A 22873-nucleotide genomic window follows, 5' to 3' on the forward strand; every position below is an offset into this window, starting at 1 on the left:
TAGTGTACTTAGCTTTACTCGGTTTTATTCCATTTCTGCTGTAATATAAATAAGTAGGCTAAGTTACAATATTACTGTACGGATAACGATGATTCAGTCACATATGAAAAGTGAGTGTATCAACCTTACATGACATCGTTGCTAATATAAACATAAAATATACACAAACTAAAAGATAAGTTATTCAATCGTGTAAATCTTTCAAAAAATCAAAAACAAAGAACAATTGACGCAAAGGAAATTGTAAGAAAAATATTAATGTAAAAGATACTAGAGTTATGATCAAATTTTGTATTTTGATTACAGTAATAGTATGGCTATACGCATATTGTAATTCCAGACACCGTGGAGTGATGTGTAATGTCAATTTAAAAGTTCAATTCCTATCTCGAGTTACCGTGTCATTGCATAATCTAACGGTTCTCTCCTCACTCGGCAAAAATAAATATTGTTAAGGTTACCAGAAATGTATTACGCTCTCTCGTTCGCTTATTTTATATAAGCAACATACACTATGTACTGTAACTTAGACGCATCTCCGTTTAAAAATGATTAAGCTGAATTTCATGCATCACCGTATTTCAGAAGATTGGGACGACCGCACATTCAACTAATTCCCATAAAAGTTTTCCGATAACCTTATCCAATAATAATGATTTTAATGCTTAAACCTTGAGCATATCTTTAATGTCGACAACCCTAGAACGAATTTCCGGTTGATTATCCTTTGATAAGTCAGGCAGAAGCTCCTTAAAAAGAGAAGTTACATTCTCAAGCTGTTTTGTATTTTTGGTATCGCGTAATTTTTTGGAGAGGGAGAAAACAATATTCAATGCTTCCTTCCTTATCCTCGTGTACTTTGATATACCTAAAAAGTGAAGAAATAGTGTATGTATAAACAATTTTTAGTAATTATTATACAATAGATCATTACTCGCAGCCATTAATTTACCTATAGACTGTCTTAATATCTTATCCAATGTGTCACATATGGAAGCCAATGTTTCCTTATCCTTAGCGGAGGTTTTCGAAACATCAGTTTTGAATAATACTAGCTTATCCACAAAAAGACTTAATGTCATCAAAATGGCGACTTGAATTGGCCTCGTATTGTTGGGTAACATTTCGTAACAATGCGTGACAAACTGTATGGAATATTTGTCTGAAAGATGATGTAACGTGTTGATTAATTATGAGAACATACTATATAATTTTATAACTGCAATTATGCTTATACACTGAAATTAATATATGTAGAGTACTGTTACCTTGTGTTTCCGTATTAGAAGGCCAAGCCTTTCCAAGGGCTTCGTAGACTGTTTCTTGCAATTTAATTTTATCTTCCCTCTTTTTGGAATTCTCCGTTGGTGAACTTTCTTCATCATTGTCGTCCTTATTTGCAAGCTATATTTAAAAAAAAACCAAATCATGTATGATATTTGTTCATAATAATTAAATGCATCAAGGATGTTCAAATTACTCACTTTTAATAAGATCTCTTGGGCTATATCATAAATTTGTGTGAACTTATCTATATCCAGCTCATGTAAAACATCAGACAACGCCTTTAACGCATGGCGACGATATTCTATAGCTTCCTTTTTACTCTCTTTATATAAAGCTTCTACAATAGCTTCGCTTAACTTAGGATCCTTGCCCAGAGCCTCTCTGTCGAGTTAGGTAAACTTGTAAGTCATAATAGACAATAAATATTAGATGATTCGGACATTAATACATACTTGCTATTGCATGCTAAGGTTGCGAGTGCATTCAGAAGTCGTTCCTTGCCATTCCAAGTTCTGCCTTGCAGACCATTTGTAAGAATCTTTAATAAAGAATTTCTAGCATCTTCGTCTATGTCAGCTCCCAATTTTGTAGCGACAGTAGAAACAGCATTTGCAGCCTGGGCTTTTGTGGTCCAAGATGCAGACTCTAAGCAGGTATTTAGAATATTTGTTATTACACTTAAATTTTGTCTGATTCCTGTTTCCGTTCCTGGTGCAATCTCGCCCCATAGGTTGGTCCACAATTCCACTGTATTTTCAGTCCCTAAAATATGATATTTACAAATTCATACTTTGTCCGATTAAAAGAATAAATTTCGATACTATATGAATATAGTACAAACCTGGAGTCTTCTCTGCGTGCATTGCATAAAACGTGAGAGGTATGACAATATCCGAATAATTCTTTAGAATCTCTTGATTATGATTGTTTATGGATTGCAACGTTTGCCCAATAGCTAATCGAATTGAATCGTCTGCAAAATAATCATAAATAGCCAGCTATTATTGTGTTAACTTCGCATGAATCAAATATTTGATTCTATGAGGTTACCTTCTCGTTCCATGTACCAAGTGTTCAGCATATTAAACAATTTTTCCAGACTAGATTCTTTAGCAGATCCAACAATGTGTCCAATAGTGACTGCATTGTTCTTCCTTATAGCAACATTTCGATCTGTCAAGCCATTTACCAAAGCTGCTAGTATTTTACCTGTAACAATCAAACACAGTTGAAACAGATCTTATTAATAAAATTTATATTTTCCTACTGACCAGTGTAAGGTTGTAACTCTAATTTCAAGTGACTGCTGAGGAGAACTAAGAAATGCGAACAAGCCACTTTCGTTCCAAGTCCTATGCTTGACTTAATTAATTCTATCACTTTTGGCATTAAATCCTTCAGTGTAGTACCATCAATGTACGGAATACACTGCAATTAAAAATACAACTGATTAATAACTTTTGACTAAACGTAATATTGTTATTGCATAAAACAGTGCTACAGAGTTTATTAGATAGTTTACTTTTGTCATTGTTTCTGTCGTGTAATGACTTTTAACTGCACTAGACCTCTCTGTGTCAATGACCTCCTGCACATCTGACATAGCACCAAATGCTGCACTCCAGTACATCAATTTAGGATTTTCCAATTCACCGGTAGCAGTTAGCAAAGCAGGTATTAAATTGACCAACGAAGGCTTAAGTAAACTACCAGCTGTTGTCACGAGCTGAGAAACCGTTTGCAGGGAAACTGCTCTAATTGTATTGACAGTATGAATAATACCAATATCCAATAGCACTGGCAATATAGCTTGAAGAATATGTTCTCCAGATTTACCATAAGACACGTCGCACTGTCGAATGCAGACCTGTTTGAAATAATACATAAATTAAATACTTCAATTTCTAAACTCCTAAATTTTCGAGCTCAAATCATTGAAGATGCGTACCTTGCTAAGTACTTTTGTAGTGTTAGTTGCGGCTGTTCTAGTTCCCTCATGAACATCATCCATAACTCGAAACAATTGTTTCCACAGTTCTGGAGCACACTCAGCCAACTCTATTGGAGCATTTGATCTTAGAAGTTCGGCAAGTGCAAGGCAACAACTGATACGAACTCGCCATTGATTATTTGTCAAATTGACAGTAATATCATTCAATATCTCTTTATGATATTGCTCCAGCTGTTAAGTAAAGATTAGATTAACTCTCATATAATTGTCTTGAGCGAAGTTCTTCAACTTACAACTTTATGTGTGGAAGGAACGATAGCGTGCCAAATGCTGGCCATACTCTGTTGAATTTTTGGAGTTGGATCGAACTGATACCTATACAATCGTGGCACAATACTTGGTAAATATTTATTTAATTCATCGCTAGCAAGATTTGCAATCGCCGAGAAGCCAAACGCTGCGCCTTTTTTAGACGTCCACACTGCATTGTGATTGGCCAAATGCATAAAACGGTAAACGAGTTCTGGTTGATTTAAGTCTGAGGCGAGTGAACAGATTTCTCGATATGTTGATAGATTCCCTCTGATAACAGATTCATTTATTATTTGCTAGAATTTATGTAAACGTGAATAAAGATATCGATGCTCTTACCCAGTTGGACTTTTACCTAGCTGTCCTTCTTCAAATAATTTAGTATCACTAGTAACTTGGGCTACTGTCTTACGACCTTGCATCAGTTGCTCTAATAAGCCTGATACTAATGCTTTACGTTCATCTTCTTTGCTACTATCATATACCAAACCAAGACCTTTCGATGCTACATCTTGTACAATGTCTATCATATGAATAAAATGAATATTTGTTAATCTCATCGATACTAAAATATAATATAAATAGAATAATTAAAAGATAAAGATCCTTCATACCATTATTCTCCGAAAGAAAATCCATAAATGTACTTTGAATTTCTGGTAACCTATCAATGAGATGTTTTCGCTTTGCATTATGTTTAAGTAATGCCAGTAACCAAATGCATACCGCCTAAAAACCAAGATTACATTTTATTACCTAACGCTGTAGACTATTCAAAGATCTGATTGAAACTTTATTTACCTGCCGCGAATTTGGATGCGGAATGCGCGCAGTTTTCAATAATTTATCTAGAACAAATGCCAAGAGCTGGTTACTTTCATTGCTGTATGGAACTTGATGTTCACTAGGTAGCACCTTCCAGGCATCCCTAACTTCTGGAGATGATTGACCCTGCACGCAACAGACTAGAGATTCTCCCACAGTGAGATGAACTTCTACATCTTTGCTCTGTTTGAAAATATTAAAGAAAAGAAAGTAGCATTTAAATACAAGCTTTAAAATTCAATGTTCAAAATCATAATGAAGACTCTTGCCTCTTCTGCCATTCCTACAAATTTCTCCGCTATATATTTTGTGTGTGGAAAGTCTTCGCCAACGCATAGAAATCCCAGGGAAAGAGCAGCTTTCTCTTTGACCTAAATTATACAAATATGTACTGCTGATTCAGCTAAGAAATTTACTACAACAAACCTTAGTATTCATTTTGCTATTGGTGAGAATATTAAACAGTGTCTCTACAAGAGCTTTTTTATTAGGTTCCTGTTTATCTTCGGCTGGAAGTGGCAAAGCAAAGGCTTTGCTTATCGTACCAATTCCCTGACTGGCTGCGTTAACCAGCAAATTAGTGTTGTCCGTGAGAAATGTATCTGAAAAATGATTAATTCATTATAATATTATTCCTAAAAGATGGGTTAAACATAGAAATTGTCGTACATATTGTTTTTACGGTATCAATATAACTCCCCCACTTCAATAGCTCATCTTTATTATCATTTCTTCTCGTTATTAATTTTCTCTCCATCATATAAGACAGGGCTATCAATGCACCATGCTGGGTCTCGAGAGATTTATTTTTCGTACTGTGTATAATCTCTGATACTTGTTTCTCAAAATCGGTATTTGATATATAAGCTATAGTTATAGCGTAAATTTTTGCTGCTAATTCTCTAATATCTTCCTTAGCCGATGAGAGTAATGATCGCAGCCACGATAATTCCTTCTCATTACGTTTTGACATATACTGTGGAATCGTTCCTACGACTTCCAATAACGCATTCAGAGATACTTGACCTGCGCAAAGTATGTTATTCTTGGATTTATCTATTTTTATATTTACGATAACTTTACTTATTGAATTACGTTACCCGCAGATGCATGACTAAGAAGCATTATCATATCAAGATAATGATTCAGAGGTTCCGGCTGTTCCTTATACAAATTTTCCAAGTATCGTCCAATGACAGGAGTATATTCAGACGGATGTTGCAAGGGCTCACTTTTAAATGGCACCTCGGCACTTTTTGCAAGACATAAACGAAGGTACGTTATAATCTGGACAAAAAAAGTCATTAAATTTGTTTCAAGTGATATAATAAATATATTGAAGCAGTTATATATTATTTCAGATGTCGCATTACCTCTGTAAATGCAGCGATATTATAAGGAAGCGTTTTACTTCCTACATTAACTTTTCCAGTCCCAGAACTATTCATTCTAGCCTGCAATTTTGAATGGATGTAAGATACGAGCTTTGGAAAGTCAGGTAAGAATATCTCTTTAGCATCTTCTTTATCTCGTTCGTTCTTATGAGCAGTTCCGTATAAAGCCTTCACTGCTTCAGTATTAACTTCATGTTTGTTGTCGCCACATGCCAAAAGTAATAGATATCGCGAAGGCGCATCATCAGGTGGAAATACTGTTGCAGCATAATGAGCAGCAACAAACCTATTATTGAAATATTATCTTATAAATACAAAAGGAATAACAAAATGCTTTTCAAATGAGGGTCCACCTACCTAACGCAGTATTCAGAAGATTCTATATGAACAGAAAGCAAAGCATTCATCATAGCTATATTGTTCTCGTCCTCCCTATTAAGTACAAACGCTGAGGACATACTAATCAATGCATTTTTTACAGTTTGTTGCAATTCTCCCTCCGTCTATAATTATAGAATTTGTATACAAAGGATCATCAACTACAAGACCAGTACCTAGTACTCAAGTACAACACTTACTGATGCCAAAGTACCAAAGAAGTTTTGTAGCAAACTCAAATCTTTATTAATTAAAGTGGGAATTCTCTGACCAAGCTGTCCAATGACTGTATAAGCCATAGCTTTGTGAGCTGGCTCACGTTCTGAAATTAATTTTACCATTCCATTCAGAATGACGCCGGCTACACGAATCAAGGGAGGCAAACTGCACCTATAAAAGTTACATAAAAATATATTGCATCCCTCACTATTTAATGATTATATCGTTTGATACTTACTGCTGAACAATATTTGAGGTAAACTGTAGCGCCAACGACTTTAACTTTGGGTTTGTGTTGTCACCATAGAGGGAATCAAATACAACCTGTGAATAAATACGCATGTAGTAACGAGAATGCTAATTCTGAATATTTTTCATTTTTTCATCATCAGCTGTACCTGAATACATGGAGGAATGATAAAACCAGCTCTAGTTACGCGGCAAAGATAATGCAACAGCTTAAGACGAATTCGCGTACTAGCTGGTAATCTTTTCATCTCTGGTTTAACTTCTTTTTGTGTTGCCAGTGCATCAGTGCCCAAAAACAAAGTATAAAGTGGTGCAGCCAACTGCATTGACGACCAGTCCAACGTACTGAAATGAGTTTTATTATAACGAAAATTTGCTACTTATTATAGATTAACTGCCAGCTAAGTGAACTGATTCAATTTTCATTCGTACCCCACAATTTTTTTCAACTCAAGATCAGCCATGTTGGCAACGCTGAATCTGGTGTCTGCAGCTGCAACAATCAGATGAATGAGGATATCGGAATCAGAAAAAAATCCACCAGCAAGAAATTTGACTATCCCCAGTTTAGTATGTTCAAGTTGCTCAGCAGTTGGTGGATTTTCACCAATCACTCTTTTGAATGCATAATCACTCAGGCCAGGTGGTACTGGAAACTGGGACCAATCAATTGGTTGTCCAGGTTGCTGATTTTCAGCTTGTCCCACAGAACTATCATTACATTAAAAAGTACAAAATAACAGTCTACATAATATTTAATTATTAATATTTCTACTGAGTTCACTTACCCATATGGTAGAAGCAGCACATCAAGCATAAAATTAATTAATTGTTTTGCTACATAAGGCTTATCCTGCAAGCCAAGTAGAGATGCTCTTTTATCACTGTCCATTGGAATATTTATATGACCCAATGCCGGCATTATTACTAGCATCAAACTATAAATTTAAAGATGTCAGTCATTATTCAGTATTCATATTACGTAATGAATGCTGATAAAATACTTTACCTGTCTTGATGAGAAAGTGGTTTTCCTTCAATAGCATTTAATACACTGGGAACTAATTCAGCTTGTTTGCTGATTTCCATTCGTGGATATCCCAATTTAATATATATTATTGTAAAATTCTAAATACGTATAAAAATATGACAAATTTCATGAACACAGTACGTAACTTTATAATACATACATTGTACAGATTCTGAACCATTGTAAATAATGGATCAATGAAATTAAGAAATAGAAAGATTAACATACAATTACAAAGGAACTGGCAGCAGGGTCTTGATATTGTAATAATAGAGCTTCCACAGGAAGTTGAACTTGTGGTCTGCTTTTCACTCTTCGATTGATATGAATGAGCAGCTCCATTACTTTCTTTCTAACACCTTCTTGGGAGCTAGACAGCTTCAGCAAAACAGGTGGTAGAAATTTACATACGGATGCTTGAAGTTGTTCATCTGTTTCTGCTGAACCCAAACGTAGAAATACCCGCTCCAAAAGAACTTAAAACAAAATGAACGAAGCAATAATTAATAATCATTTATGATTTTTAAGCAGTAAGTTATCAGGTCATTATTAAAGTATCTATAGTTTCATATTGGATGAGATGCTGACTTTTGAGGCATCAGATCAATAAAAATAAACGTTGAACGTATCCAATTACTCTATTTCGTGAAAATTATTTTCAAAGTGGGTCACCAAGATTTATATTAAAAAAGATTCTTTAAACAGTTTTGAAGGGCCAAATAGTATTTATACCGAAAATGGTGTTTCACATAATTGGCGAGAACTGTGAATAAAATCAAAAGAGCATACATAATTTTTGACAGATGGGAGCACGTGGTGCATGAGTGGCGAAGAACCACGGAGGTGAACCATCCCGGTAAACGGAGGATGACAAATCTAAATTTTGGAAAATGAAAACTCGAACGCAGCCCTCGAAGAAAACGAAGGGCGTGAAGTTGCCTTTTTATATGGCGGCGTGACATTTGACTTTTCTTTTCAGTCTAAAAAGTAGATATTGTTTTTGACTTCTCAATTGGCTAATGGCCGAACATATAACCCGATACTTTATTTACAAGCTGATAACCATCGTTATGGAATTACTCGCTTATACTCAGTATAAAAGGATTTTTTTTCGAGACTACTCACTCAGCTCGTCCGTCGCCGCTGCCATTTTGGAACTGTGTACACGAGAAAACGAATGACACCAAAAAATGAGTATTATCGTAGACTTCTGCAATTTTCCAAATTACATACAAAATTCTGTGTTCTTAGTGATAAAACTTCACTCTTCATATGATCACACGTGCTTACGTATTTTTTTCAAGTTGCCTCAGAGAAATCACATACGTTGTTGCGACTTTACAATGGGACTTGAAGGCGCTTAGTATCAGACATAGGTTAGAAAAATTCAAACGTAGCGAATACAATTAAAACAGAAGTGCTAGAATATGTAATAGGATTTAATCGCTTCAGATATTCACACGATTTGGAAGCTACATATTCGTTCAACATATTAGTGACCATTATATTACTGTAATTAATTTTTTGTAGATATGTTAATTTAATTCCCGTAAAAAATTATTTGCACGATGAATACTTATGTACATATAGTATGACAAGCAATATTATATTTACACAATAAATCAGCGAAAATACACAAAACGATTAATGATTTGCATCTATTCTAATGTCTTAGAAAAGTATAAACAAATCATACCGCATTTAACTGTAAAATTATGAAAAAGTTAAGGAAGGCTATCCAAAGATACAATTTTGGATCAAATACGAGATACCAAGAAGTTGACGATCTAGGAAAAACAAACTCGGGCATTGGATCAGGCACTGTTGGATTTTTTCGAAGCTCCGGACAATCAGTCTGTAAATGAAATCAATAACTTCTTTATGTGTAAATAAATAATTTATTAAAATTGTCTAGTTAATGTAATATAATATATACATGGAGAATAAGAATATTTCTTTAATACTCACTTCAATAACAGCATTTATTACGCGAATTAAAAGTTCCTTTATTGTTTTAGCTGCCTTTATACCACAGAGCAAGGCTGTTTTTGTATAGTAGCAATCAGCTATAATCTTGTATTGACTGAAAACCAAATTAAAGTATCAATTAAATATTATATTTTCCTTTTTCGTTGTTTACTTCATATGAATGCTTGATTCTCCGGGTATATTTTTTATTAACAGATTATCTGTCCGTAAAAAAGTGCGAAACTTATGTACTGAATTACATAATGTATCCCTTAGTTTCGTACTTGCATAATTCTTTATCTTCCATATTTTCCGTCCAATCAGCTGGTCCGGTACAGTCAATGTACTCGTCATGCAGATCTTGGTAGCAGGAAAGGTAATTCTTAAATTCTAATATTCATTATCTCCATTGTAGTATTAGACACTTATAGTACAGAAAATATATCTTTTAAATAATTGTTAAATTCCTAGCATAATAAACATACCTTTTTGATACTCGGACGAAATACATAACTTATTATTGAGTACACGAACTCCAGCTATAAGTTGCATATAAAGATGATCTTGTGGCAAAGGAATGCAGGTTTGCAAAAAAGCATTTATTGAATCCAAATTTCCTGCTATCCTTCTGCGCACATAATAATTAATAAAAAAACAATAATTTTTCGTCATTAGCAACTTATAATTTATAACGAATACAATTTCTAGTCTAGTGATTCAATAATTATGCATATATGCTTGATATGAAACTCGGCTGTATTGTATATACAGTTTGTGAGTTATGATACAATTTCAGATTCATTGTTAATGTAAATCATAATGCATAACCTTATATGTCGCCACAATGTACGTACAAACCTACAAAGGTGCTCGAGATCCTTGTTTGATGCAATACGTAAAATACTCTCAGGATTGATTACTTCCAATTCGGCCAAGTACGACAATATTTGATCTTCATCGCATTTGTTGGATTTACGGTGCGATGCTGGAAAGACAATTTCGTGTCGCATAATATATATTTGGAAGTAATGAACATATTAGTCTGATAAAGTATATGATATACTTAAAAGTGTCGTAGTATATGTTTTAGAGTCTTCGCGCATTGGAAAACTGATACCATTTTCATAATCCTCATCTCGTAAAAATTGTTCAATATCTTGATCATTATCATATGTGTCATCGTACGATTCTACATATCCATCTTGAACGGCTATGGTCCTGAGCGTGATCATGGTTAAAAACAACAGGCTCATAAAATTTCCATTAACCCCATACAGAATTTTAACTTCCATTTAATACTTTTTGCAACGAACGAGAATATCCGTTGCTCCTGGCTCTCTGCATGTAAGAAGATTAATGTTAGTAAAATAGGATGGATTAGAAAAAAGCGTCATTGCTACTTTTAAAACATATGCGTGAAGTTGTGGAGGAACCATGAATAATAAATTTGAGTCGAATGTGTTTCATAATTTGAAGTTAATATTGAAAAATGTTCTTAGTAGTTTAAAATAATAAATGCAGTCTAAATACTATATAGTAGTACAATTTTTTAATTACGATAGTAAAATGCATTGTTGGCATATTGCACTGGTATGGAGATGTTGCAAGAATGACTTTAATTAATTTTTATTACATTAAAGGAAATATTCAAATATGACCATGAAGTTGCTGTGATGCAAAGCTGATGACCAATCGCAACGTACATTCGCACAAACGCAGCCTGTCGTCTGCTGCACTCGTGGCATTTAAAGATGGTCTACTAGTCCTAATTTCGTGACCTTCACGCCGTTCTTCCTTCAAATAGAGGTCAAATTTGAAATAAACATTGTTGGTCTTTTCGATACAGGTGATCCGCCTTTCTGGTGTTTTAAAAAATTTTATTCTTTGGTCCACACATTACTGAATTTCTATTTCAATTTGTATGTTACTTCTTGTTGCTTAGAAGTAGTAAAAATTGCATGGTGTACTGTGTTTTCTTGACAGTTCTTTGTGATGACACGTCTTATATTTTTTTTGCTATTTTTATTGTAACTTCATAATCTATAGCATGTCAGCTTTTTTTAATTAGACAACTAGTTTAGCGTGTATATTTTGTTCAGTAATTGATAATAAGTATAAATAAAATACAATTGTGTAAGATTACCTGTTACATTTAGCAAATTGAAATGTACCCAATTGTAGCTCATTTGTTATATGCATTTGTATTATCTCTATACTTTATCTGCTTGATCTATGAATATCTATAGTGAAGTCAAATAATAATATCAAAGAATAATGAAACTGAAGTAATTATTATGCTCATTCTAAGTATAATGTTTATTATTTTTTTTTAAAATTGCTTTTGCTTTATTAATATTAGTTCAAAGACCATCAAGTCAATTGATAAGTTAATATTTACAGTTTATCTGTTCTATTTAAGTTCTCTGTTTTTCAAGAGAAATGGTATAAAAATCATGGAACCTTAGTAAACTTTGAGTTGCCTTACTTCAATTGGAATATTTTTTAAATATTAAACAAATGTTTAATAAATAATACTTGTTAGTCTATTTTTTCAATAAATAATATATTTATAACATAAAAAAAGGAAAGGCATGAATAAAGAGTACGTATTAAGAATAAAAATTCACAATATTTACCAAATATTATCTAGTGACCTTTATTATTAGTATGTACATTTGATAAATATTTAGAAATAATAAATAAAATTAGAATTGCATTTTTATAATAAGAATCAGGCAGTGGCTGAATATTTTATATATTCTGATTGATATCACATGTTCAGCTAATGGTAATCACATGTTATATACTTTGATCTTCCAAACACGATTTTTTTTTTTCTGCTCAGTGGTGTGGTTTGATATGGAGTACTGAATGCTTTGTACTTGTACTGTAAGGTTGATACTGTCTCTTCTTTCTTGTATTTTGAAAAGTTGACCTCTAAAATATTTGACAATTGTCTTAAACTATAACGGTTGAATTGACAATTATTATTTTGTTAATAAGTATATCATTATTGTGTCCGCTGTGAATGATGTAATTTCTATATTTTAGTGTGTCATATGTAATTCGTTCTTATTTCATAAATATCAATTAAAAAAAGAGAAATGTAATAATCATTATAACGTGAATCACTACATTTGTTATAGGTGTTAAAGGGTGAATTCTATGTTGCTATATTAAAAGAAATATCAAAAATATCGGTATAAGGTAAAAAGTCCTTGAAAACCCACTGTGCATACATATTAAAATTACATTTTGGTAATGCGTAACAGTTTATCTTGTGTCCCCCTGCAATGGAAATAATGGTTGCAATAAAGAAGAGTGTTTGGAAGTCAACAAGAACTATTTACACGAAATTGAAGAAATTATTTTCAAGGGTTTACAAATGCCGCTACTTAAACTTCCTCTGGTCCTCTGTAAGTTTCATTAACATGATAAATGATATTCAGTCACTCATGATGAGATTTATTTTCTACTGGACTATAGTCTATACACCTGTTGAAACTTTTAGAGTAAATAAATTGTACAGCCGGAAATATTCTGTTATTTCAACATACTTGAATTCAAAAGTGTAATTCAAGAATGTAGAGTAAGAATAGCTACCAGCTTTATGTATGTTTATGCAGCAGAACTAAGTAATATAATATAGCTCCTCTTTGCACGCTTTGTGGTTACATTGCACCAATAAGTTATATTAGCCTGCATACGTAGACAGTTGTCTACTAGTTCTTCTATGTAAGTACTCAAGATCTTCTTTGCTGAGGGTCTATCTGTAGTACCCAGTCCAAAGCAGTGCTAAGATACCGTCTTCATAGTACTATTTGTTTCAGTCTTGACTTCCAAAAAGAATTAAACAATCTTATCATTTTGATAAATTTCTATATATAAAATTAATGAATTAGACGTTAATATTATCTCTGATCTTTGATTCCTTTTAAATTAGATGAAGTATAGTGTTTTGAGTGCTTCATGGATAAGGTGACATAAATTTAGAATGATTATTGCATTAGACAAACAAATCATTATTCAGTTTATATTTTTCCTTCCAGGCAATAATTGGCAATATGGCAAACAGTAATTCTTCAACTGTTGAGCCTCAAAGTGCAGATCAAGTGAGAGTCCTTACTTTAAATAATGGAGAGCATCAAGATGGAACATTATATCGGGTTAAGAAGGGTACGCAAAATCTATTACATATTATATTAGAAGCTAACACAAAAATTTAATATCAGTAATACACATTACATCTTTACTTTAATAGGTTTTCAGATTCAGTTCAGACTTGGACCCTCTTTGCTTGGAAGAACCGTTGATATTTTTACAAATCATCCACCAAATGGGCAAACGTTTGAAAGACATACTTATTACCAACTTCAATGGACTAATGAATCGGCCAATTTACAGCTAGCGGCTGCCGGATCCTTTCATTATTACATAACTGATACCGGGTAAATTTTATTACTATGGAAAAGCATTGTAAATAATACAGATTGATACATATTCTTTTTTTATCTATTATTGTAGTATAGAGAATAACACCAAATCCATCGCTTCTGGATACCTGTTGGTGGATCCCCAATTGAGTGTAGGTACAAACGGTGAAATTATTCCACTCGATTGTATCCAATGTCAAACTGTCTTAGCAAAAAGTTTGGGACCTTTTTCTACCTGGGAAAATAAATTGCTCGTTGCTCGCAATTCTGGGTATAATATGATACATTTTACGCCAATACAAGTGAGTTTACTTCTTGCAAATGTTTTAAGTTTGATCATTATTTTAAATCACTAATGATATTTCAACTTCAGGAACTTGGCGCTTCTAAATCATCCTATAGTCTCAGCGATCAATTAAAATTAAATCCTTCGTTCAGTGATGACGACAAAGAAACCACCTTTGATGACGTTGAAGAATTCGTAACTAAAATGCACAATGAATGGAATGTAAGTAAAGATTTTTATGAATGTGTAAGTGTATTATATCTGGAAGCCTGAACACAATTTTTTTCAGATGTTAAGTATTTGTGATATTGTTCTGAATCATACAGCGAATGAGAGTCCTTTCTTAATTGCACACCCAGAATGTACTTACAACTCTATGAACAGTCCTCATCTACGCCCTGCTTATATTTTGGATGCAGCTTTATTTGAATTAACTGTACAAGTAGCCGCTGGTGAATGGGAATTCAAGGGAATCCCTACAGTGGTAGAGACTGAAGAGCATTTAAATGTAATTATAACACATATTTTATATATAAACACATATATTAACACGAATTAAAACTCAATGATTTATTTACAGTCGATTCGTCATGCTCTACACAGTCACTTCTTGCCGCTGATTAAACTTCATGAACTCTACGTCACAGATATTAATGAAATTATAGCAGAATTTTTAAACCTTGCACGTAATCAAATGCCTCAAGATGTTAGTACAAAGACTTCAGAGGAAACTATTGTCGTGATAGGAGATCCGCAATTTCGCCGCCTAAGAGCCACTATTGATATGCAATTGGCCTTACAAATTTATAATGTCTACAGGTACATAGCATCACTATATTAGATGTAATAATAAATTCGGCTGACAAATTTCTTCATATATTGCAGAGCCGATTGTTTCGACGAAGAGACACGCTTGAAGCGTTGTGCTGAGGATTTGAGAATAAAACTTCATGAATTAAATACTGAGATTATTAACGAAGTCCAAAATAATCTTAATGCTGCCGTCGAAAATTCTATTGCTGGAATTCGTTACTTCAGAGTTCAGCCTGATGGTCCCAGACAAAAGGAAGTGAGCGAAAGAAATCCTCTTTTACCCAGGTACGTTTTAAGGATGATTCTATATTCTAAATTTTTCATACGGAATCAAAATTGTATGTCAATATTCTTTTATAGATATTTTACGGATTACGGAGCTCCCAGATCTTTAGCAGAAAGAGAAGCTATTATGTATTCGGAAATGGGCTGTTATCTTATGGCACATAACGGCTGGGTAATGAACAGTGATCCCTTGAAAAATTTTGCAGATCCAGATTCCAATGTCTATGTACGAAGAGAACTTATCGCCTGGGGAGACAGTGTAAAATTAAGGTAGATAATATATTTATTCATTATGGGATTACGAATAAACATTAAAATCATACCCGTTAGATTTGGAGATAAACCAGAAGATTCTCCATTCCTATGGCAGCATATGACCGCGTATGTGGAACAAATGGCTAAGATATTTGACGGCATACGATTAGACAATTGCCATTCGACTCCAATTCCAATTGCTGAGGTATATATTTTGTTTGATCGATTTGCATTGTTACAGAATATGCAAAATGTTGAAAATAAAATTTGTTACAGTATATGTTGGATGCAGCACGCCGAGTACGACCTGACTTGTACGTCGTAGCAGAATTGTTCACCAATTCGGATCAAAAGGATAACATTTTTGTTAATCGTCTTGGAATTACATCCCTTATACGTGGTATGTTATTAATCGGAATATTGTGACATACGGAAGTTTTATAATTTTATTAATGTTTACAGAGGCCATGTCAGCATGGGATAGCCACGAAGAAGGACGTTTGGTTTATCGTTATGGTGGAGAACCTGTTGGAGCTTTTATTCAGGCTTCTCAGCGACCATTAGTGCCGAGCATAGCTCACGCACTTTTCCTTGATTTAACTCATGATAATCCTAGTCCAGTGGAAAAGCGCAGCTCATTTGATTTACTTCCAAGTGCAGCTTTAGTATCTATGGCATGCTGTGCCAGTGGGAGCAATCGTGGATATGATGAACTTGTGCCTCATCATGTTAGTACTGCTGATCTTAAGGATTATTAATTTTCAGTGTTATTTTAAAACTCAAATGCCCTGATTTTGCGTTTCATAATTTCTAGATTCATGTCGTGGATGAAACTAGAGAATATACTTCTTGGACTGATGATGAAGATCTTGCAAAAAATGATGTTAATTATGTCAGTTCTAATAGTGGTATAATTGCAGCTAAAAAAGCATTGAATGAATTGCATTATAATCTTGGTCGACAAAAGTTTTCTCAGGTAAATTATTCAAATTTTGTTAATGCAATACGCTAATAGGTTTGCATAAGAATTATATATTTAATTTAGGTATTTGTGGATCAAATGGATCCGGATATTGTAGCAGTGACAAGACATTCACCAACTACTCATGAAAGTGTTATTTTGGTGGCATTTACTGCATTCAAACATCCTGATCCGAATGCCAATGACTTGAGGAGATATGTAAAGCCTTTACGAGTCGAAGGAGTTGTCGAAGAAATTATTTTGGAAGCATCGCTTTCTCATGAGGGCGTTAAGTAAGTTTTAAGAAATGGTATCAATTTTTTGCGTACAAATTGTCTAGAGACAAATGACGTTAAATTTCATTAACATTATATATTTCTCCAGAAACGGTACATCACCTTTCCACCTTCCTGAAAAGTATGCCCAAGATGACAACGTTATCAATGGCATGTCCGAATATATTTTAAGTCTTAAAGAACACATTCAACTTTGCGACTCCACTATTTTCGAAAAAGTTGATTCGGGAGATCCGAAAATTACGCAACTCAATTTCACGAACTTCCAACCAGGATCTATAGTAGCCATTCGGTAGGTGAAATTTGGTATATTTTTGTTTAATTCTACGTTATCAATTAAATTGTTTAATATTATTTTTTATTCAATAATAGCGTCTCTGTCCACGTCAATATAAAACCAGCTCTTGCAAAATTACACGGTACCATAGCAACCATTACATCTTCAAAGAGCTCAGAGTTACGTGTTATCATTTCTCGTATGGAATTAGCGGATTTGAACAAAGCTCTTTATCGTTGCGACCAGGAAGAACGTGATGAAACTTCTAATCGCGTTGGCGTTTACAACATTCCTGGATATGGCCCCCTCGTTTACGCGGGACTTCAGGGTATTCTACTTTTTTTCTTCTAAACTAATCGATATTTTATAACTGTTTCTTGATAATACATTTATTTTTAGGCGTGATATCTTTGCTGGCGGACATTCGGCCAAATAATGATTTGGGTCACCCATTATGTGTCAATCTTCGCCAGGGAAATTGGTTGATAGGTATGGCTGAACGATTTTAATTAATTGTGCAATTATTTAAACCTTCATTGATTGTCTTATTTTAAATTTATGTTATATACGTAGATTATGTCTGGCAGCGTTTGAAATCCGATGAAGGTACGGCAGCCTTGGGAGAATGGATCGAGCAAAATGCAGAACCATTTAAAATTCTTCCTCGTTATTTGGTCCCAAGTTATTTCGATGTAATAATTGTAAACGTTTATATCGCTTTACTGGAACAATGTTACAGTCTGATGTCAAAGTAAGTCATTACAAGATTATATATATTTTCTTCTAACACATATATTTCTAAACCCATGGATATTCTTTAGCTTTGTGAAAGATGGATCCACATTCGTCAAGTTATTAGCCTTAGTAAGTGTCCAAACGGGAAGCATAGTACATTCTTCTCAACTGCCAGATTTATCACCAAATTTGGATCCGCCTAAGCCAAAAATTAAAGAAATCGATGGAAAAAAGATCCAGGAATGTCTTACGCTTTCCGCGGGTCTGCCTCACTTCGCAACTGGATATATGAGAAATTGGGGAAGAGACACTTTCATTGCCCTTAGGGGACTCTTCCTCTTGACTGGGAGGTATGAGGAAGCCAGATTCATTATTCTTGGCTATGCTGGAACTTTGAGACACGGCCTAATCCCAAATCTCTTAGATAAGGGAAAGTGTGCACGGTAAGTCTGACAAGCTGACTTCTTGATATCGAAAAATAATATTTTCCAAATTGCTTATTCGTCGAATATTGTCACTGTAGATACAATTGCCGTGATGCAATTTGGTGGTGGTTATACACCATTCAAAATTATATCCAGGAAATTCCAGAGGGTATAAAAATCTTATCCGATAAAGTTTCCCGACTTTATCCGACTGATGATTCTCCTCCACTGCCAGCTGGACAAGTGGTATGTAGTAAAAGATTTACATGATAATTTGCGTGAAATTAGGCAATTTCTTTGATGTATTAAATAATAATGATATTTCGAATGTTCCTAGGATCAGCCATTACATGATGTTATACAAGAAGCACTGACAGTGCATTTTCAAGGTCTATGCTTCAGAGAAAGAAATGCTGGAAAGCAAATCGATGAACACATGACGGATCGTGGTTTTAATAATCAAATCGGTGTGCATCCTGAAACCGGTTTTGTTTTTGGTGGAAATGACGCCAACTGTGGAACCTGGATGGACAAAATGGGTTCATCTGAGAAAGCGGGAAATAAAGGAAAGCCGGCAACGCCTAGGGACGGTTCTGCAGTGGAAATTGTAGGACTGAGCAAGAGTGTCCTTAGTTTCTTGGCAGAATTATATAAGCAAAATCTGTTTCCCTATGGCAGTGTCCAAAGAAAAAATCGAGATGGTAAATTATTATTATTCACAATATCGATATGTCAATTCCGTAACATATAATATCCGAATTTGTTTACTGAATACAGGAACGGAGGTCATTTGGAGTTATAAACAATGGGCAGACAAAATAGCTGCAAACTTCGAAAAGTATTTTTACGTTAATGAAAAACCAACAGACGGAGAACTGACACCAGAACTTATTCATCGTCGTGGTATTATTAAAGACAGTCATGGAGCAACCCAACCTTGGGCTGATTATCAACTGCGTCCTAATTTCCCAGTCGCTATGATAGCCGTGAGTAATATCCAAATATTTAAATAATGGTACAAGGTTTCTGCACATTGGTGTATATAATTTGTGCAAATTTCAAATAGGCACCGGAATTATTTAATCCACAACATGCATGGACTGCTTTGAAAAATGCAGAGGAAATATTGTTGGGCCCACTTGGTATGAAAACTTTGGATCCGGCTGATTGGGCTTACAATGGGTATTATGATAATTCTAATGACAGCAATGATACGAAATTGGCACACGGCTGGAATTATCATCAAGGGCCAGTAAGTCCGTTAACAGAATATTATAATATCCTTTCGAATGGAACTTTAAAAAACAAGCTATTATATTGTTCAGGAATGGTTATGGCCAATCGGATACTTCTTGAGGGCTCGCCTACATTTTTCACGTTTGGTCGGAGGTGTCGAGGAGTTGCGTCGTACAATTGAATCCACTGAACAGATTATTTCACGGCACTTAATTGAGGCATCAACAAATCATTGGCGAGGTTTACCAGAACTCACCAACAAGGACGGTGAATACTGCCGCGACAGTTGTCGTACCCAAGCATGGAGTGCATCCGCTATATTCGAGGTACGTTGTCATTAAAATTATCTGAGAAAACTAAAAGTAATTGTAGAATATTATATAGTAGACTATTATATAAAAAAAAGAATATGGAATAATTGAGCGATCCCTGATTTCAGGTCCTTTACGAATTGGACAAACTGAAACGGGAATTGCAGACCGAAAATGAAAAGCCAGTGAACTGATATAATTTTGCGTGTGTTCACCACCGCTATTTACACTTAGAATATTTGAGATTAGAAAGGGAACGTACCATTAGACATAAAGCCAGTCGAGAGAGCCTATGTACTGATGAAGATGCACCCGCTACACAATGCATGGAGACACACGCATACGTTACTCCACATGTAGATTTAAATGATGCACCAACACGTAACACGATAAACGTAGATGTCATTTCTGCATATGAAAACACCCCTATATCACCTTCATGCAACCAACTGGTAACAGAATACCGAGATGAACAACGAATAACAAATCGAATTACATTTTCTGACAATTCCAATGATTTAGAGACCATTCGGCCCATATCAAACGTAACAGATTTTTCTGCAATAACAAATGCTCATATACATAGAGCGGCACAGTTTATATATGGCAGCGATGTTAGTGCAAATTATTCCAACAGACAAACCGATAGAGTTAAAGGTAAATTTGATAGTAAAGATATGATAAGTGCCGATGGAAAAAGTAGCATGGAGGCATTATTGACAAAAGCTTATCAGTATCCTGATTTTGAAATTCATGTGCACTCTGATATTAATAACTCACATTCATTTGATCATCTTTATGAGGAAATAGGTGTAGACAAAGATTCACGAAATGCTAAGTACGATATTCTAGACTACTATGAAAAGTATAGTCCAACTACAGCCAAGACCTTAATAGATACGTTATTTCTTCCAAGACATCGAATTTGCAAAGAGTGCGCCATATTGCAGATTAGCCCGGTGTACAGTGACCGTTTGATATATTTCAAGAAACCACTGTATGCTAAAGAAGCAATTCTAATTCAGTATGAAGATTCGTTATACTTCAAATATAATATACAGTCGAATAGTTTAAAAAACAGGGAACGTTTGTATTATCACAGAAATGAAAGCTATATGCCAATTTCTAACTTGATCAAAACTAACGCGTCAGGGATACTTTATTCTAATTTGGAATTCCAAGACGTCTTTGATTTGAAATCAACATTGGAACCAACTATTCATCTTATAAACAATACGTTCAGTGGTATTGCGAATACGCAATTATTTCACCGTAATACAAATAATTATTATCGCCGCATTTCCAAAACTGGGTTCACGCCCATGATTTTTGAAATTAATCAAGACAATATTTTACATTCAATCAAAAGTGTCGGCTACGAAGCAGATTTGCACAATTGGATGAATTATCGCAATGATATAGTTAAATTGCGCAATTCAAAGCAAAATGAACTTCCTCTATCAATCATTGAATCTCATCCTAATAGATCAAGCTTATTATTACTCGAACCGTTGCTCTTAATGCCGGATCTTACTAGTTCTCCACAGGAACATATGAAAAGTCGCATGTCGCATGCAGAGCATAAAAAAATAGTTCGAATGTTGATTGCCTACACATTGGCATTTTTTCTCTTGGCGATTATTACATTTTACATAGTCTATTTTACTTGAAGATATTTATACGACTGGATCATTGTGGCAACGTTGTGACTCAATTTAGATAGATCGCACAACATTCTTGTTTTGTGCATTAAAATGCAAATTGTATGAACTCCACTTATGTGGTAATAAGTTTATTAATTTGCCCATTGTTTTAAAAGCTTTTTTGCCAAATATATATTACTCATTCATAAAGTTTAAACTGCCAGCAATAATTGTCAAGACTGTGTTCTATGTTAATAATGTTATATGGTTTTGGGTATTCTAATATAGTCGACAGTTACGTTTCTATAATCTATAAATCGCATGTTGTTTAGTGATTCTTATTTAGTGAAGCTTTTAAAGATTATGTGTATAATGAATCACATCCGTTTGTAATTTGTAATTGCGATTATTATTTTTGATTCCATCGTATACATTAGTGAAATTATATGTAGTTTGTTTAGCTTATGTTACGAATGAAGAGTCAAATTCAAACAATTTTGTCAACAGCGTGTATATCAGATAGTAATTCAAATCGTAGTAGAATCTTTAATGAATTGATTGTAGTATAATTCGATATTTATTACGTATTGTTTTTTTTTATATTGTATGATATATCGCTTGAATTTGGCTTTACATAAGAAAGTTTTATAAATTACTTCGATCATAACTAAATAATATATAACTTAAATACTTTACACAACACAACGTTACAAGACTCGTACGTAAAATCGCACTACACTGATTTCAATTGTTTTTTCTCCCATGGGTTAGTAGGACTAGAGCTAAATGATAACTATTTTTCCATATTGTACAATTTCGGACTACATAAATATAAAAGAGAAATGAAATGAGTATAAATACAGTAAATAATGCAATAATATATTAAACAATTTTTGATAAATTTATTTGTAATAACAAATCAATAATAGCTTGCACAAAAGTAGCAGAGCTTCCATGCTATATGATATATTCTACTAAATTGCTATTGATCAATGGTTAGTTATATTTTTACTGTCAAACAGTGATTTTGGATTACTTTAATTGTGCCACTTCATATGTTAACAAGATGTTCATTTCTTAGTAAACGTACATTCGTTAAAAATTTTTTACTAATATTTGTCAAGTTATTCCTAATCTATAATTTCGAACATGTTTATTTTGTATGTGGTTTGTTATTATTTATAAATATCAGATAATGAATTTGGTAATGAAATTATAGTACATGAGATACTTCAATTATATGAAAACATATGCTCTACTTCGCAATTAAAGTGTTTAGAAATATGTGTATTTTTTTATTATTC

At 33.8% G+C, this 22873-nt stretch overlaps 3 protein-coding genes across 3 annotated transcripts; 1 reads left to right on the forward strand and 2 right to left on the reverse strand.

Annotated features, from left to right (window-relative positions):
* On the reverse strand, positions 1-9465 carry LOC107270663 (proteasome adapter and scaffold protein ECM29). Its single transcript, XM_015745854.2, has 29 exons — positions 9342-9465; positions 8771-8802; positions 7874-8121; positions 7625-7743; positions 7404-7553; positions 7048-7326; positions 6765-6960; positions 6605-6690; positions 6348-6537; positions 6127-6272; positions 5749-6055; positions 5476-5662; positions 5045-5401; positions 4802-4977; positions 4645-4746; positions 4352-4558; positions 4165-4279; positions 3890-4073; positions 3532-3820; positions 3236-3469; positions 2810-3154; positions 2559-2715; positions 2338-2496; positions 2129-2260; positions 1740-2049; positions 1485-1668; positions 1269-1404; positions 953-1162; positions 1-868 (listed from the first exon to the last, which is right to left on the reverse strand). The coding sequence occupies exons 1-29, from the start codon at positions 9344-9346 to the stop codon at positions 666-668; spliced, it is 5445 nt and encodes a 1814-aa protein (XP_015601340.2). The 5' UTR covers positions 9347-9465; the 3' UTR covers positions 1-665.
* On the forward strand, positions 9407-22851 carry LOC107270664 (glycogen debranching enzyme). The gene is made up of 28 exons (XM_025087982.1): positions 9407-9530; positions 9938-9989; positions 11254-11459; positions 12760-13029; positions 13663-13789; positions 13875-14061; positions 14138-14348; positions 14420-14554; positions 14622-14840; positions 14913-15151; positions 15218-15430; positions 15506-15700; positions 15761-15890; positions 15962-16085; positions 16148-16413; positions 16500-16661; positions 16731-16939; positions 17031-17234; positions 17315-17547; positions 17619-17708; positions 17793-17970; positions 18041-18397; positions 18478-18625; positions 18717-19080; positions 19157-19365; positions 19446-19631; positions 19705-19941; positions 20055-22851. Exons 4-28 carry the CDS (start codon positions 12907-12909, stop codon positions 20118-20120), a joined length of 4812 nt encoding a protein of 1603 aa, XP_024943750.1. The 5' UTR covers positions 9407-9530; positions 9938-9989; positions 11254-11459; positions 12760-12906; the 3' UTR covers positions 20121-22851.
* LOC107270671 lies at positions 10256-11129 on the reverse strand. Its single transcript, XM_025087987.1, has 2 exons — positions 10677-11129; positions 10256-10598 (listed from the first exon to the last, which is right to left on the reverse strand). Exons 1-2 carry the CDS (start codon positions 10903-10905, stop codon positions 10393-10395), a joined length of 435 nt encoding a protein of 144 aa, XP_024943755.1. The 5' UTR covers positions 10906-11129; the 3' UTR covers positions 10256-10392.
* Positions 22852-22873: the final 22 nt, after the last annotated feature.

This window comes from Cephus cinctus, unplaced genomic scaffold (assembly GCF_000341935.2).
Source record: "Cephus cinctus unplaced genomic scaffold, Ccin1 Ccin1_scaffold0806, whole genome shotgun sequence".
NCBI classification, from domain to species: domain Eukaryota; kingdom Metazoa; phylum Arthropoda; class Insecta; order Hymenoptera; family Cephidae; genus Cephus; species Cephus cinctus.